At 38.0% G+C, this 17241-nt stretch overlaps 1 protein-coding gene across 3 annotated transcripts; it reads right to left on the reverse strand.

Annotated features, from left to right (window-relative positions):
* Nucleotides 1–374: 374 nt before the first annotated feature.
* Nucleotides 375–17241, reverse strand: UBE2I (ubiquitin conjugating enzyme E2 I). Of its 3 annotated transcripts, none has more exons than XM_085309849.1 (7): nt 17129–17241; nt 10736–10814; nt 10157–10240; nt 6130–6202; nt 4358–4467; nt 4096–4175; nt 375–1033 (listed from the first exon to the last, which is right to left on the reverse strand). In XM_085309849.1, exons 2-7 carry the CDS (start codon nt 10799–10801, stop codon nt 970–972), a joined length of 477 nt encoding a protein of 158 aa, XP_085165975.1. In that variant the 5' UTR covers nt 10802–10814; nt 17129–17241; the 3' UTR covers nt 375–969. The 3 variants fall into 3 exon arrangements, with proteins under 3 accessions (XP_085165975.1, XP_085165977.1, XP_085165976.1); XM_085309851.1 differs by lacking the exon at nt 17129–17241 and adding an exon at nt 16755–16924; XM_085309850.1 differs by lacking the exon at nt 17129–17241 and adding an exon at nt 12131–12276.

Below are 17241 nucleotides of genomic sequence, written 5' to 3' on the forward strand. Positions count from 1 at the left end.
GCTGCAGGTCATCTTGCATTCCTTGGACAGTTGGTACTACAGTTAATGTCAGTCTACACTTGCATTATTTTATGCTGAAGTGGTCATAGCAGTATGTTGATCCATTATGCACAGTAAGCAATTGGTCTCTAGTCACAGAATTCAATGAGCTGTTTAAGTATATGAATAATCATGCCCAAAGATGGCAGGCCCAAAGAACCACATCAGTGTTGGAGGCAAGGAGGGGATAGGAGGGAGAAAAGAAGAAAACATCTAAAACAAAGTGTAGCACCACAGGCCTTAAAAACAGGACTTTCACTGAATTGTGTTCAGAACTGCTTAAATGGCAGCCTTTTAATAATTTTAATGAAGATAATGAAGATAATGAAACAAAACCCTTTATATAAACAGTTTATTTACTCTAAACAGCAACACAGACAGAACGCCATATAAACACAAAGGAAGTGATGCAGAATAAAGATGCTGGCTGACTTTGGATCTCAGAGGCTCTTAAGCAGTAACAACCTAGTTTCTGAAAGATAGAAAAACAAATTCAGGGAGGGAAGGGGGTGGAGGGCATGKTTTTTTTCATACAGCCAGCTAGAGGCTAAATATAGTTCTAAACATTTTAAAGCATGCCTGCATCAGATAGCAAAGTAACTAGAGATACTAGTGAATTTGTAGAAGTATAAAAGTTTATAATTTTACAGCAGTTGAAATACTGACATCAATATTAAAATAAAAGCAAGTTTTACATAACAATCAAAAATACAAAAGACTGAAGGAAGAGACCCTGTATGAAAAAACTGGGGGCAATTCAGCAAATTTAGAACTGTATACAAGTGGCGAATATGGAAAATGGCACACATACAACCCCCTCCCCTAAGTGGATATTAATTGTACATAGCAACATTAGATTTTGCAAAAGTTTTGTAAACAAGTTCTTGCCAAACCAATCCCTTCCTTTTTAAGATGCTGCATGACAGATGCTTATGATGGTGCAAACTTCTTGGCTTGTGCTCGAACCCTTTTTTCATATTCCACTCTGTTTTGGCTGAATAGAAAAGAAACAGAAGGTGATTAAAGCTTGAGAAATCAGAGAATTGCACAGTTTTTCTTTTATTTCCCTTCAGTATGAAACTAAGCCATTGCTGGAAGCAAAACACACTAGACAGAAGAGAATCCTATTTTTCATATGCTCAAAAATTCACTGAACGCTACCATGTACTAAAGACTTGTCTGAACCATTACTTTGAAAGTTTCCTGTGGAGGGAAGTTAAGTTTTGTTTAGCTAGTTACTTCATCTTTTGTTGAATGATTGTACTATCTGCATACTATACCAACATGTAATGAGCAAGTGCATGCCTGCCCTTTCTCAGGGCCAGCTGTGCCTTACATCCAAGTATCTTACTCATTTGAACCTAAGAATTTTCCCCTCTTTGTGCTGAGATCTGAATTCCAGTATCCTAGTAACACAAAGTATATGATGAGACCAGTTCACAGAACAGTTGGTAGAATTCATATGATTTTAAAGTGTCATCTTTACTGCTTTTAGAAGAGAGGGGAAGTGCTCTAATAAGGAAGATGATGGTAGTTTCACCCTATCTCTGCAGACCCTGCCTCAGTCTGCCTTAACCTTTAGTTGAAAAAAGAAAGTGTTCCACATTAAAAAAGGCACCATAGTTCACAGCAGCTAGTATACTTGATGAAGACTGATTAAACAAGCAAATATTACTCCAAGGAACTATAACCACTCATKAAAGCTCAAAGACTGAACATAGAAAATGGCAAGTTCTTACTAAAGAAATTCATCATCTTCACTCTTGTGAGCAAGTTACTTAACACTGTGGTAAAACAAAGTGACTAGATTTTGCAGACAGCCTGAGTCAACTTACTTTCAGCTTTGAAGGCTGAAATCCAGCAAATTATATCCTCAGGAGTTGATGGTTTTGAGAAAGACATGAAGCCCAATTTGGACATGTCAGATGAACAATTATTAGCAAGTAGACTGACAATACTCTAGTTTCTTCTCATATAACTAAACTTACAAACTTTCTTCTAAAAACTTTTCTTTASGTAATATTGCATTGTCACACAAGAACTCAACCCAGCTCTTTAAGTCTCATAACCTCAGAACCCAAGCAAAAGAATGCCTGCCATAGGAGTGTCTGCATGAACAGAGGGGAGAAGAGAAAGTAGGTTAGCACAGTAAGAGTGCTGAAGTTAAAGTTACAAAGTAACAGTACACCAAAGTAGTCCTGACAGCAAGAACTAAGCTAAGTATCCTTATTTTGTACATAAAACTTATTCTTGAAAAGGAAGTTCAACAAGCTGTCTAAAGGGTATCTACTTACACAGCACTGCATCTTCCCCCCAGACTTAGTAATCATGCCAAATTACAGATGAATACATCATCGTGCTCTGTTGCACTTCTAAGAATTACTCATTAAGTAATAAGCRCAAGTTATACTGTCAGGCTGTAGAAATACAGCAAACCCACTGAAAAAAAATGCATGTCTAAAAGACATGAAAAGGATATAAAATTAAAATACTTATCATTTGAAAGCAACGTTCTAAGGAGGGAAAAAAAGTTTTATCATGTATTTTTGGCAGGTGCAGATCTTGTTTTGGGAGAATCGATTGTACTGAAATAGGTATAGAAGCACAGTGCTTGATTAGTGCATCTGGAAAGTCTTAGCGCAGCCACAGAAGCAGCTTGTGCAATACCTTCCCAACACCCCTCTCCTCTCCTCCCACTCCTCACAAKAAAGACACTGTTAAGCTTACGCTCATAGAAACTGTTCACTATTCCTATTCAGAAATGCCCCCTTAAAGCAGTACATTCATTAGTACTAACCAGTCATCAAGATACAAATCAAGATCCTGTCTTTTCAGTCTCTGCAGTAAGAACAAGAGATTGGTGTATATATATATATATATATGTATATTTATATATACACATATATACATATGTACACACACACACACCCCAGTGTGTTTGTAGAAACAGAAAAGACATTTTTTTTTTTTTTTTTAATTACAGCATGTTGTTCCTTCCCCCTCAGTCCCTCATAGTAGTTTAAAAAGCAGCCTGCCCTCACCACTATCTGCTTCTGAAGGCACTGCCTACAACTGTGGCCTTCTATGTGTTCTTCATCTGCACTCAGTTCCATCCAATCTTCAGAAATTCTGAAAATTTATTCTTAAAGATTAACATTGAGTGAAGTGTTTAAATCCAAGACACTATTCAGCCCTATCTTTCTTTTCACCAGGGTCCTCTAATATAGACATAGCTAAGCTATATCAAAGATGAAGTCTCATAAAATGTCATTTTCTAATTTGACAGTCTCCTGGAAATTCGTTCTTCTGTCCGGAATGGTAACCTTATGTTTTGATCTTGGTCATTATTTTAGTAGCTGACAGAGCCAAAAGCATTTTTTAATGTGTTTTGCCCCATAAAGAGTATAGATCAGCTGACCATTTTTGATTATGAGATGTTAAAACTGACCCTTACAAATATTTTTTTCAGTTTAAATACTATCATCTTTCATAACTACTGCAATATTCATTCTGCTAAAGTTGTTAGGCTATTCTTTTTGAAGATTTAATTTTCTCAGAAGGCTCTACACTCACAGTAATCATACACAGCTATACTTTATCCTTCAGTATCCTTATACTTTATCCTACAAATGTTCGTAGACACCCACTACCAGGTAGAAGTAACATATTCCTGTATTGATGAATGGGACTCACCACCTAATCCAGTGCCATCCTTCTAATTGCTGGTTGTACAAAATCATTATGCCTCATCACTATCCCTCACTTAGTCTTTAAGGGAAGGGATTCTGTACTGAGATAGAACAACAGGAGAATCACGGTCCAACTAAGGAAGCCTCTGTAATTTATTGCTGTTGTCACATTACTAAAACTACCATTAACCTATTAACTTTGAAGTTACTCTTTTGCTTAAGCTTAGCATAAGCTAGGCATCTCCACAGGTCACGACCACGAAGGCAAGAAACTCTGATCACTCCTAAGAATATTCCAATACTGTATCAGTTACAAGTAGTTGAAGTTAATCTGACAGCTTTCAAACTGATATGTAAAGATACTTACCAGTAAATTGTGTAAGCCTCTGCTTGAGCTGGATCTTGAATATTTGGTTCATTTAGAAGTTCTTGTATTCCTAACAAGATCTGTTTAAGAAGGAATAGGAAGTGAGTAACGTAGGCATAGATATTACTAAGAAATGTACAATTAAAACTAAAAAACCCCTCCTAGAAATCAATTGTAGAAACATACAGTGAACATTTTGGACTCATTTAAGTCAAGCAGGCAAAGCAAGTAAGAGTGCTTATGTTTAAATACAGTTAATGACCTGTTTAATTGTGATTGCTGGCCTCCAATCCTTATCTTCCTCTAAGATGGAGAGACACACTGTGCCTGAAGGATACACATTCGGATGGAATAATGGTGGTTCAAATTTACCTAAAGGAGAAGACAGTTACTTGCATACAGAGATAAGACAGATTAGAAAGTTAGGTTACAGTATCAGTGGAAAAGAAAATGGCCAATGACACAAGACATTTTTGGGGTGGGAGAAGGGAGTCATTAAAAAAGAGAGCGAGCGAGAGAGACAGACAGACAGAAGATCCCTAAAAAGATTTTTGCTACTGGTTTTCCTCTTGGCTCAGCGTGCACATAAAGCAAGAACTCCAACTGTCTGCAGTATCAGTCCAGGCAATATAGCAATATCATTGCGATCAGTAATCTTTTGGCTTAAGAGTAAAAAGTGACGAAATCAGTGCTGATTATCTTTAAATAGGACTAGTTTAAAAGGCTTTTTATCATATAGCAACGCATATTACTCTATACAAGAAAAAAACTGCCCTTCATTCATCTCTTCTCCTCAATTTAAAATACTGAAAGATCTATGTAGAAAAAGCCAAGTTAAGCATCGAGCATTTTTTTTCCGTTTTACTTTTATGTATAACCAACATGTGTTGCACTGAACATAAAGAACCAAGTTTAAGTTGCAAGAGTGATTGAAGAGATAGGCTTGTGCACTTAAACCTTTGCCAAGCAACGAGTATTCTGACATTTCTTTAATCTTTGCAGGACTTAAATGCAAAAGCCACCATCTTCAGTAATGCAATGAGCAGTTACTTAGCGATATAGAAAACAGGCAGATACTGGTGTAATTTTCTATTCATCTTATGTCACAATGAAGTTTTGCATATGACCCACTCAAAGTTCAGTGGGAACTGAGGAGCTGTACTGGTAAGAAATAAGTCATACTAATTGATAAGTCACAGATGCACCCTAAGGGATAATGATTAATAATCCATTCAGCACTTGCAAAGTGGGCTAAACTAGTTGGTATTTCTTGAGATATTCATATTAAATATCTGCTCGTTAAAAAGGTATGTTTCATCTTGTGTCATAAGAATTTAGGTGAAGACAAACCAAATGAATAGCCAAGACAATCGATATTGCTGAAACACTAAAGGAATGGGAATCATTGTTTAAAAAGCTGTTTATGATCTGTGGGGGTAACCTTTTTAAAGGCCCTAGAAACTAGACAGGGCACAAGATGTTCTCAGACTTCTAAAGTTTATAAATGAGGTGTTTCAGAAGTTTTCTTATCCTAAAAAGGATACAAGATAACCAAGTATATACGTTATCGCTAACAGGAAAACAAAACAAAATACCCCAAACCAAAAACAAACAGATCCATATTTAAGGTTAACAGATGAAAAGTCTAAAGTTGATGGAAACATCTTTTTTTAATTGTCTAAGACCTTGCTTTCTGAGTGAGTTCTCAGCTTAAAAGACCAACTTTATGGAAGAACACACCCTAAGAAGTTTAGATTAACCATGCCTGCCTACTTGATTCTGAAGAGTGCTGATCAAATAGGGGATGCTTCAACCAATGCTTCTACCAAACTTTCAGAAAATCCACAAAGCAGCCCTCTACTCCTCAGCTTTCTAATACTGAACATTGTGCTCCTTTCATCAAATGCAAAAGCAGGGTGGGAAGGAAAACACCTTTCAGTAGGAAATCAGAAAGAAGCAGTAACCATTTACACAGCCTCATGGACTGCTTTAATATTGTTCTATTAAACCTGTGGGTTTGGTCATTTTACTTGCATTTTGGGGGTGAAGAAGGGTAGTCATCCTTGAAAAGCATCCGTAGTTTAAATAAGCCTCCTTCCCACGGTGTCTATCAAAAGAAGTTAAAGGAGAATTCAGATTACAGTAAGGAAAAGTCAAACAAACAAAAACAAAACAGCATAATAAGACGCATCTTTTCTATACCAGTATGAAATATTTGTCCTCTTGCCTGATTAGCTTTTTGCTGTTTTTAGTAAAAGTGTGTTGACAGAATTATCTAGTACAACACTCTCAATGACAGAAAAAAAATATTTTCTATTTTCTGAGTAAATCAGTTCATGTATTGAGAAGTAGTTTGGAATTTGACATCAAAAGTAAAAATCTCAAAAGAGTTTTTTTTTAAAAAAAACACATTCATTCAAGAGTACATTCCTGCTTTAACATAGCAGTAGTATCCCAGTACTATATCTGCATACCAAGTCCACAGAGATGCAAAGGGATGTCCACACTGAGACTAGTTAGTCTATCTATATAGTGAGCAGTTGGAAGGAAAAAAAAGACTTTTTTTTTCCCACTTGTTTATTAGTAATAAAGTGTTACAGAGTCAGTCAAGAAATTCAATACAAACAAACAATTTAAAGTATGACGGCTTATGCTTGTATTTGAATAGAAGAATTAAAAGTTTTAGATGCTAAACATGTAATGATGGAGGGATCATTATACCCACACTTATATCTGAGAAGACAGAATATGGATACACCATTTAAGCAAGTGGATATAAACAACTTTTATTTTAACCCATGAGAATCTGGCCTGAGAAAAAGCACTAAGAGTAAATAAATCCCCAAACCAACAATAACTAATATTACAGTGCCTTCTAGATTTATGTTAGGTTCTTCGCTAGTCTAAATTAATCCTGTCTTTATTTGGTAGCATGTAGTTTTGCAGATTACATCTTTTTGTACAAGAAACAGAAGTTCCAAGGTTTTCATCACTGTCAGAAATCATGAACAATGCTCTGTTACAGCAGTTCCAGTGCTACACAATGTCAAGGACTAAATAAGATGGCACTACTCAGAATGGTCATCTAAAGAAGAACAAACATCCAGCAAAAGACAGAAAGCCTACCACAAAAGATATCCTGCCTTGTCCTCTTACTTGGAACATAAGGAGAAAAGCCTCTCTTCTGAAGAATTAACTTCTAATAAGTGTGAAAAAGTTTATTAGTCTCTAAAACAGCAAATCACTCACCTGTTACTAGTCCTTACTATAGGCCCACCAAAACGAAAATAAGTGTCAGATTTGTCCTTTAGAGACAATCTGAGTAATGATGGTCTCACAAGTTAGTTTAAGTGATTTACTTGGGTCCTCAAGGGCAAGCAGATACTGTCAAGAATCACCTCAGGAAAACCCCTACCTCTTCCCTACCTAAATCACGTAATTTTTAGTGAGTGTTGGGGGCAGAGGACGACCCCCACTGTGCTCAATGAAAACCAGCAAAAAGTCCAAGGCTACAATAGGGGAAAGAAAAGTGCTAAGGAATACAAACACAGAAGTGTTTTTAATAGTTTTGATTTACTAGAAATACCTGTACTCCACACCTTCTCAGAGAAGACAAACTTGTCCATTTTCAAAAGAATGACAGAAGCCTTTTGATAGAATAAAAGCTCTTATTTTGGTTGTTTTCAATTTTGCAGGAAGAGAAATGGCTTTTGCTAAACTGCACAAGTAAAATGCAAGAACAGTCAAAAACAAGTTTTGACTCTTTCTGATAAAGCAATACACTTTATGGATGTAAAATAGTAGATATTCAAAAGCCTTACTAAGATAGAAAAATGACATAGCAATATCATCTAGATCCTTCTACGCTACTGGACAGATTGCAGGTGCATCTTCAAGTCATATTACAGCTGTTAAATGATTCACGCTCAAAAGAGAAGTGTATGAAGAAATTCATCCCAGGTCTAATATCATTTGCTACTTCTGTTTGTGATCTGCTGATAGCACAGGAGAAGACATCCAATAAATCTGCAGGCAGAACCAAGCCGACAGGAATGACAAGCAGATGAGAAAGTATTTTGGAATCAAACTTACTTAACTTTAATCTGCTTAAACAGTTTTGGAAAAAGAATGAACGTAATTCAGGGAGAAGTGCAAGACTCTATGTTTAAATTGGAATAATCAAGCATGCATGTACCAGACAGGAAAAAGTGATTAGATTGCAAGGATTCAAGAGAAAGATTCAAGCTTGGWAATTGAATCAAATTGAACCTTATGTCAGACAGTCATAAGCAACAACAATTCATAAGGTTATGCACCAGCATTACAGGCCTTTAAGACTTTTTGGAGGATAGCTAAGTTTTGATAAAACCCAACATCAAGGCTCCAAACATATATCTCATATGCCATGTAGGCAAGTTCATCCACTGATCTGGCTCAGAGGCAGCAGCTGTAGTACAGTGTGCCTCCAAACACAAAGGCAATATGCGACTGATTGGTCTGGTAGAGACAAATAACATGCGCTGTTTCTAGCAAAAGAATCAGTCTATTCAGAAATAAAAGCCCTGAATTATTACAGATCTCTATCCAAGAACTACAAGAGTTTGCCTTATCTTGTCCTGGGATAAGCTGTTTCATAGGAGACAAGAAATTGGTCTTTAAGACTTTTGTTTGCTTCATTTTACAATTTACAGAGCCATACCACTAAGATTTCTTAACCTATGTATTTAAAGATGGTATTTTGACAAAAACAGTTAGCTATTACAAGCGATAAACTTGTTTTGGCAGAATACCCTGGGATGAGTTTTCCCTTGTATTGTTAAATTATTTTTAGATGCTTCTTTATGAAATAACTTGAGGTATACTGTTTTGGAGAGTCATACATAAACTGGGTATCAATTCGCTCAATATTTTGGTAGCTGTCTATTCAAGTTAAATCTCTAGCAGCAACACTCAATGCCATTTTCAGCACTAGGTGAACTGGGGAATAGTATGGAATCAGCATGTTTTGCTAACATATACTTTTATACTTTCCTTATAAACAAAATCTAAGAGACCAGATTTTAGGGGAACTTAAGTAAGTTGGCATGAAGAGGTGGGTTTTTTTTAAAAAAAAAAAAAAAAATAATAATAATCCACATCTATCCAATGCAAAACACCAAAGATCGGTAAAAATGAAAAATACTAGGTTACTACTATTTCAGAAAAAATTGCATCCACTGTGTTCAAGAATAATCAATCACTCCTTGACAAGGAAAAACTTAAGAAAAAGAAATAGCACACAGAATGAGAAGTTATAATGCCAGTGTGGCAATCAGTGTGGCTTCATGCATTAATGATTATCTCCATCTAGAACTTCTGTTTGTTCTCTCCCCTAAAATCAAACTACACCAACTAGAGCAACAAGGGAAAGGAATACGTTTATAGAGACCACAATTATTTATTTTTAGGAAGTGGACATAAAAGCACAAATGAAATCAGCTAGAACTATGTTAGAAAGTTTTATTCTTCTTTTCCTAAAATAAAAAGGGAATCTCACACCTTCCATTTATGAAATTTTCCATGATGACAGAGCAGAACTATCTTCCATTAAATCCACAAAATTAAGAACAGTGCTACAGTACACCACTTCTATAAGAGTGAAGAGTCTTCACTACTTAGTGGACAGAAGAGAGGCACTTGCAGTTAATCAGCAGAGGTAACATTTTGTAAATATTGATCTTCAAGCTTTAGGGCTTAAATCAGCATTTAGTAAGAACAGAAGTCACAATAAACCCTGTCATGAAGTAGAAGATTATCTTAAGTCTGCTCTATACAGGATTCTTGCAGACTTCTCTGAGCATTTGTTCCTTGAAGTGGTCAGTGCCAACAGTTGAACAGTCTGTGTATTTAGTCCACTGTCATTCTCCATCTACTTCACTCGGATTCCAAAGTAGCAGAAGGATCCAAAGGTGTACATTAAACTGCATGTAAGTTATACTTTCAATTCTCACCTTAATACATGAGCAGGTTTATGTTACTTTTCAGCATATAAGTGAGATGTTAGGACAACAGTAAGTCTTACCCCTTTCTTTCCTGGAATAGCACACTCCCAGTTCATTAGATTCATTGTGCCATCTGGATTTTTTGTAGGTACTGCTACAAATCCCTGAATTAAAGCAAAAAAAAAAAAAAAAAAATCAAAGGGTGAGGATTTCAGAAGATACACGTATAGCATAGTTTACAGAATCACGGAATCAGTAAGGCTGGAAGGGACCTCTGGAGATCATCTAGTCCAACCTCCCAAAGATTTTCTGGTGCTGGTTCCACTGAGGCTTGAACCCAAGACCTTCAGCACGTAAAGCAGATGTGATAACCACTACACTATCCCTCTACCCCATGATTATCTTCTCTTTATACATGCTGTTATTTTGCTTCGCACTACATAGTTTTAAGCAGCTTTTTTTGCTTGTTTGATTAGGTGTTAAAAATCTCTTTATATATATAGATATATACACCTATCTAGCAATAATCATCAGAAGACTCAAAATATAGATATCCCCCCCCCTCTATATATATGTATATACATGTACATCTAGGAATAATCATCAGAACACCAAAATAGCTRCAGAAGTCAGAAAGCTGACAGTTCTCATATACTTACAAATGGATGATCTTTTCTCCAGGCTTTTCTCTCCTGTGCAAGTCTGCTGAGGGCTATGCCAGACATATTTGGAGTCCCTCTAAAATAGAAATTATTGCTTTTAGTATAAACTTTTACATAAAATGTAAACATATTTCATATATAGAAACATATTTCATACATTATACTATCTTTTGAAAAGCTATGATTACTCAGGAAGTACTGTTATCTACGATTTCACAACTCTTGTTGAGACATGCATTTTTCCCTCACTGCTCAGTAGAGCTCAACATCAGGAAAAACATCATCAAGGTTCCCCATGTCAACAACTTCAAAGTTACTAGACTTCATCTAGTTTTAAATACTACCCCCACCTTGTGTTCCACATGTGAACTACATCTTCAAAAATACTGCAACAGTAGCTTGACAACAGAAATACCACCAAGTATTAAGAGAAGGGCTCAGATTTTCTACTTGTATAATTGATAAATGCCTATCTCCTACACCATGAAGTGGATGATTTTCCTTCTGTAGACCAATACTTCTGTTGCTATGCAAAAGCAACATGGGCATAGAACTTATCAGAATTATCTCAGTTTTGCTGAGATGTCGCTATGTAACTTCTAAACATCAGCAGACACAGAGAGCAATAAAGAAGTGATCTAAAGAAGAACCAGCGTCCCAATCACTCCACAAGGTAGGTTCTGAAGTCCAGTGTAAACTGAGTGATCTTTCTGCATCTGCAATGCCCTTAGTAACAGCCAAGTATGATGACTGAAACTGCAAACTGCAGAAGAAAATATGCAGAGCACAGGTCATCACTGCAAGTGATGCAATGAGAGTTCTAGACATAATGGTTACAATAGAATGGCTCACTATCAGGGAGGATTCTCCATTCATGTAGAGCATTAATCAAAAAAGTTTATTTTTCGTTGCTAAACAGTACTTGAACTCAGGGTTTTGTTAGCCACATCAACAAAAGGAGCTCATAATCTCCTTTCAACAAAGGTTTTTAATCCTTTTCCCTATTGCACACTTCCCCTCGTCAAAGAAGAGTTGGTATTCAGCAGTTTGCCTGACTTCTCCAACTGTTCTTAACTCTACATATAGTTAAGTCTTTAGGCCAGCCAAAAGAATACAAGAATTCTTCCACTAAACAGGCTCAGAGAATTAATGGTAGGAATATTACCAATCCATTAACATGAACATTTTAAATGCTGGTTAAGAGCTATACAATATTCAATACGGTATTAATATGCAGATTGTTCATAAGAGTATTACAATCTATTACCACAATAGTATGAACTGTAGCTTACAAAGATCCTTATGTTAAAATTCCACACTGGACTAACTCACGCTCATTTACTATACATTTTAAAGATTAAAAGACAGTTGGCTTCCAACTTAAGTACTTACACATTATTAAAAATTAGCAGAGAAGACACCTCAACTCAAAGTCTTTAAGAACTCCAGATTAAGAGTTTTAATGAGTTCCTGGGACACTCAGTATTTCAAATCCTTTCTTCTAGTTTTACTCAAAGATAGTTTTGCTTGGATGACCATAAAACATAATTTCAACTTCAAGCTAGCAGTTAAATTCATGTCAGACGAAGCTATTTTTAGAAAGGACCATTAACCCTGAAATACAACAAATATGTACAGTAAATTCTATATTCAGTCTAATATTTCTCTTAGTGTTATATACCCCTATAAATTATTTGATGAGTAAAGCATGTATGTATCTGGATCTTGGTTATGCCAGAAGACTTAGTTAACAGAGAAACTGTACATACCACTTCAGACTATTTCATTCACCAGAGAAACAAGCAGGAGGCATTGAAAAGATACTGTTAGAGCAAAATTCTCCCTTARAGAAATTTTAAAAGGAGTAACTTCATTCTATGACCCCATATTCTTGCAACAGATTTAGATGAACTACTGAATATGTGACAAAATTTCAGTTTTGCTGTCAGTACATGACAAGTCACTGTATTAACCTTGCTACAATAATTTGAGGAAACTAGTTGTGCTTATTAACCATTCATATATTCTTAGACACTTTAACTCAGTTACCTTTTCTCCAAGGAAAATATTACAGAATGCTTTCAAACATGAAGAATTAGATTTCCTGTGGTTAACAGACAATTATGTATATCTCAAGGGAAACGCTGACTTCTCAGAAGGCCTATAAACTACATAGGACCTATAGAACATTACTAATTAAATAAATTTTCAACAGAATGAAATAACAAATTTTAAAGCTTTGATTCTGACTTGTTTCAGGTTTGCTTTTGTAACCTGCTTGCTTTTCCATTAGTTATGCACTACATGGTGGCCTAGTAAACTTAAGCCTTTCTTCAGTTCTATAAAGATGTCTTCAAATCTTGAGGAATTTGACTTAGTTAACCACCAATCAGACTACTTTCAGAAATATTTTTCAGTGTATACACATACACACCCTCATTACAACCAAAAAGATTAAGTTTAATCTTTTAACTGGTTTGCACCTTGAGATGTTGAATCAAGCTTTGAAGAGGGACCACACACCATTTCCTGCCAAAGTGCAGCACATCTATCTTCCCAATGCTTCCTTTCACTCCTTAGTTCAAACGTCAATTTTCCCCCCTCATCTCCTCACAGCAAAAAGTTGAGTGCCATTACTTAAGTCTCCTCACAGCAAAAAGTTGAGTGCCATTACTTAAGTTCTGGGGATGATATATTTTATGCAAGGCAAAGGGGAGAGGAGGAGGGAAGAGTGTGTAAAAATAGTTCAAACTCTCAGCTATTCTGCAGCCTAGCCAAATAGTTAAAGGTAATACTAAAAGACAGTTTGACCGCAAAAACAAACAATGACAGAGGGATATATGAACTAAAAAGGTGTTTTCCCAATTCCTGTATTTTAAATGAAGAAAATATTAGGTTGAGTTTCATTATTTCACAGTAAGTGAAGCCTGTGACTTAATAGTTCAATATTTATTTTAGTAGCAACTCTGCTGCATGTAAAATGTAAAAAATGTAAAAAATATTGAGGATTTCAGTGGTTAAATCTGAATTTCACATAACACTGTAGATTATTAGTGAGCCAAATGTGATTAACTAGAATATATTGAGAAGCTTGAGAAGCCTTACAGAATCTTCTCACAGTTATAACAAACTCTCAATCTTCAATAAAGCAGCTGGTTTCTGGAGCAGAATCATTGCAGCTTGTTGCTGATCTCCTTAAATCAATAGACTGAATTTCTGAAATGCCAGGTGATGGACAGTAAAACTACAACAATGGACTCRGATGGAGAACTCTGGTTTCTTACAGAAGTTGCTAGTTAAAGATTATAGATTCTCTAGTTCAAGAGAAGCTTGATAAAAAATTAAGTGTTTGTGTCTTCAGTTTATATTCCAAGTACATATATTTAGACAGTCTTCTAGTCTCTGCCATTCCACTACTGTGAATATCAAAAGTCTTTGCAATTTAAAAAATAATTGTTAAAAATTGATAATTCCCAGGGTTTTAAGAATATTTACTTTATCCATATCAAATCAGAGGTAGACAGGTAAACAACTAGAAAGAAAAATCAATTACATTAGATTGTTTCAGTTACCAGTAATATACAATTATCTTTTTTTAATCTATTAAAATATACAGTTAGCAGTTTTACTGCTGATTTGAACTTGTTTCCTCTCTGCCTCTCCCCAAACAATCAAACCTAAACTGCTGATTAAGTTTTACTGAATATGACCAAAACAAAAAAAGAGAGAAAGAAAAATCAACTACAGCGGGACTTGGTCTCTGATTTTTGTGCCTACTGCCAGTATCTCTTCTGGAACACTGTTGTTAAGATGTCTTATAAAGGTCCAGGGATGGTGAAGTAACTAAAATTGATATCTTCAGGCAGTGAGTGCTATGGACTTATTACACACAAGTAAACACTACATTAAGTTTACCCCTTTCTTTTCATATTTTAAAGTAAATCAAGAACTGTATTAGGAGACTAATTTCCCTGTACTCTTGTGGTCTCCCCTTGAGTTTTGTAACCCTTATGTGACTCCCATGACTGTAAGGAGCATTCAGCACAAAAGGATGCAGAAGATTTGTCATTCTGGAGCTTGTCACCCTCTTTTTCAGAGTATCTAAATATCTTACATACTTCTATGGCATGGCTCTGTGCCTGGTCAACCTCTTCCCAAAGTTCACAGGCTTCAGTTACCCTTACAAGGGTAGACAAGTATTGGAAGAAAAGAGAAAAAACAACAAAAAATAACAATTCATCTACTGCACATCTACTTTGTAGCAGTTTGTGACAAACAAGAGGAAGGTCAGTTCAGAATGAAGATCTCATTAGAGTCTGCTCAAAAGTRCATCAGTTTATCACGAATTTTCCAACATACACTGTCTAGCAGCTCTTCAGTAGAGGAATCTAGTAATCTTGTTCAAACTGTTGCTCTGCAGGAGCTTGATCCTCAGAAATAAAACTGAAGCTCTCATATCCTCAATGCTACATTTATCTTCCTCAATAATGTACACGTATTGTTTCCTTTGCAGTAGCAGTTCTGAGCAGTATTTTGTCCAAATGCCTAGGCTTAATGTTTAGCTCTTGTAAGCTCTTGAAATTCTTTGCAAATGCAAGGCATTGCTATTAATGTGAAACAGTTAAAACCTTAAAAAAATAGTTCTAATTTTTTAAAAAAAGTCACCACTATCACACCTTATTTATTTCCTCCACTTGAGAAATTTATTGCTAAGGAATAGAACTGAGGTAAGAGCACTTTAAAGAGATACATCACTGGAAAGAACACTCTCTTCTGCCCTGGAAAAAAATATATAAATACATATAAACCCTATCTTGTAAAGGCCATGCAAGCACAAGAGGTCCATCTCCACATTTTGTTCATTTTACACTATGCCTCTCCTTCCTTTCCTCTCCTTTCTTTCTCTCCTCCTGCATTAAAAGGTAGTAATGCCCTTTTTATTGCTATCAAAGCACTAGGAAATGAACAAAGCTTCCAAACTTTGTAGCTTGCCTCCACTGCTGCTACTGCCATCTGCTTTTGGAGAAAAAAAAATAAAAACAAGAACACACACATCAAATTTATCACCGGGGTAAACTAACCATGTTCCATTATAGATCATCTTAGCTACCTATGTTCTCTGATAGGAGGAAAAAAATGAAAATCTATTTCCAAACACAAAGCCTCATAAAGAACAGTTCTGCTGTGGGACCGCAACACCTATCACACACACAATTCTGATCTATGATGAGTCCCTAAATACAGGCACAGCACGCTCTTTAAGTGTCAAGAACTTGAACTAGTTCCTATTCATTTCAAATAATAAAATAAGTTTGTCAGCTTCACATGCTAACTCTGCGGGCTGAAGACTAGTGCAAAAGGAAGTTATAAACCAGAGCAGCTTGCCCAAGAACTTGACGAACTTTACTTTTCAGAAGTATGGAAAAAAAATCCACGGTTGCGATTTAATCGAAACAAACTAGCGCTGGACTGGAAGAGAAAAACCACTTCCTGCGGCAGGAAAAAGGGCAGAGAGGGCTTACTATGCCGGCACGGCTACCAGAGCCGCTGGGAGCAAGGCCCGCGGCTCGGCAAGAGCCTTCGGTCCGCACCGGTTGAGTAACACCACCGGCAGTGCCGGCGCCCGCCCAGGGCCGCCCTCCCAGCGAGCCCAGCACCGAGGCCTGCACAGGGCAGCCCGGCACCCGCCCGCCAGGACCCAGGCGAGTGCTCGTCGGGCCGGGACCGCCTCGCGCAGGCCCCGTGGCGCCCAGCCCTCCTCGCCGCGCGCGGCCGCCGAGACCTCCGGGGGCGGCTGCGGGGCAGCGAGAGACGCGGAGCCGGCCCAAGGCGGGCAGCGCTGCGCCGCGCAGCCGGGCCCGGCCGCACGGTCTCCGCAGGGGCCGCCAGGCCCGCGCGCCCCGTCGTGCGGCGGACGGGACGCGCCAGCCCAGGCACCGCTATCCTGGGGCCCGCGGCCGCCAGCGCACTGCCCCAGGCCCCGCCGCCCCAGGCCCTTCGCCCGGCCAGGCCTCACCGTGAGCGGCCGCAGCACCCGCGCGTGTCCCGGATTGAGGCGGCAGCGAGTGACCCGGATGTTCCCCACTCGGCTCCCCCCCCTTTGTCTCTGGCCCGGAGTTTCCCTCCCTCTTTCCTCGGTGCGGAGTGCGGCACTGTGGTATGTCCCTCAATGCGATCCGTCCGTGCGGCTGCGCCGGCGCGCTATGACCCTGAGTCCGATCCGTCCGCCACGCTTTACGCATCCTCGTGACACAGGACCCGAGGCGCCGGGAACAATGCCTGAGAAAGGAGCGCAAGGGAAATCCCAGCGGTGCTCTCTAAAGCCCTCTCCTCTTCGTCATGCCCCTCGCCGCCTACCAGCCCCTATCGAGAAACTGAGTGGATTTTTACCTCAGGCTCTGAGAGAGTCACCTGCCCCCTAATAAGGCCTGGTCCCTCACAAGGAACTAGGGCCGGTGTCGCAGGCCGCGCCTGCCCGAGACAGCCTTGAGGCCGAAAGGACC

The sequence above is a fragment of the Rhea americana genome, unplaced genomic scaffold (genome assembly GCF_003343005.1).
Source record: "Rhea americana isolate MKP2758 unplaced genomic scaffold, rheAme1 scaffold_305, whole genome shotgun sequence".
NCBI lineage: Eukaryota > Metazoa > Chordata > Aves > Rheiformes > Rheidae > Rhea > Rhea americana.

Bases quoted from the DNA above. Each gene is read 5' to 3' on its own strand.
- UBE2I (XM_085309849.1), bottom strand. From the start codon at position 10,801: ATGTCTGGCATAGCCCTCAGCAGACTTGCACAGGAGAGAAAAGCCTGG. The intron at 10,241-10,735 runs GTAAGTATATGA...GCTTTAATTCAG, and splicing joins GGAGAAAAGATCATCCATTT to GGATTTGTAGCAGTACCTAC. The intron at 1,034-4,095 runs GTAAGTATCTTT...TTTTCTATTCAG, and splicing joins GAGGCTTACACAATTTACTG to CCAAAACAGAGTGGAATATG.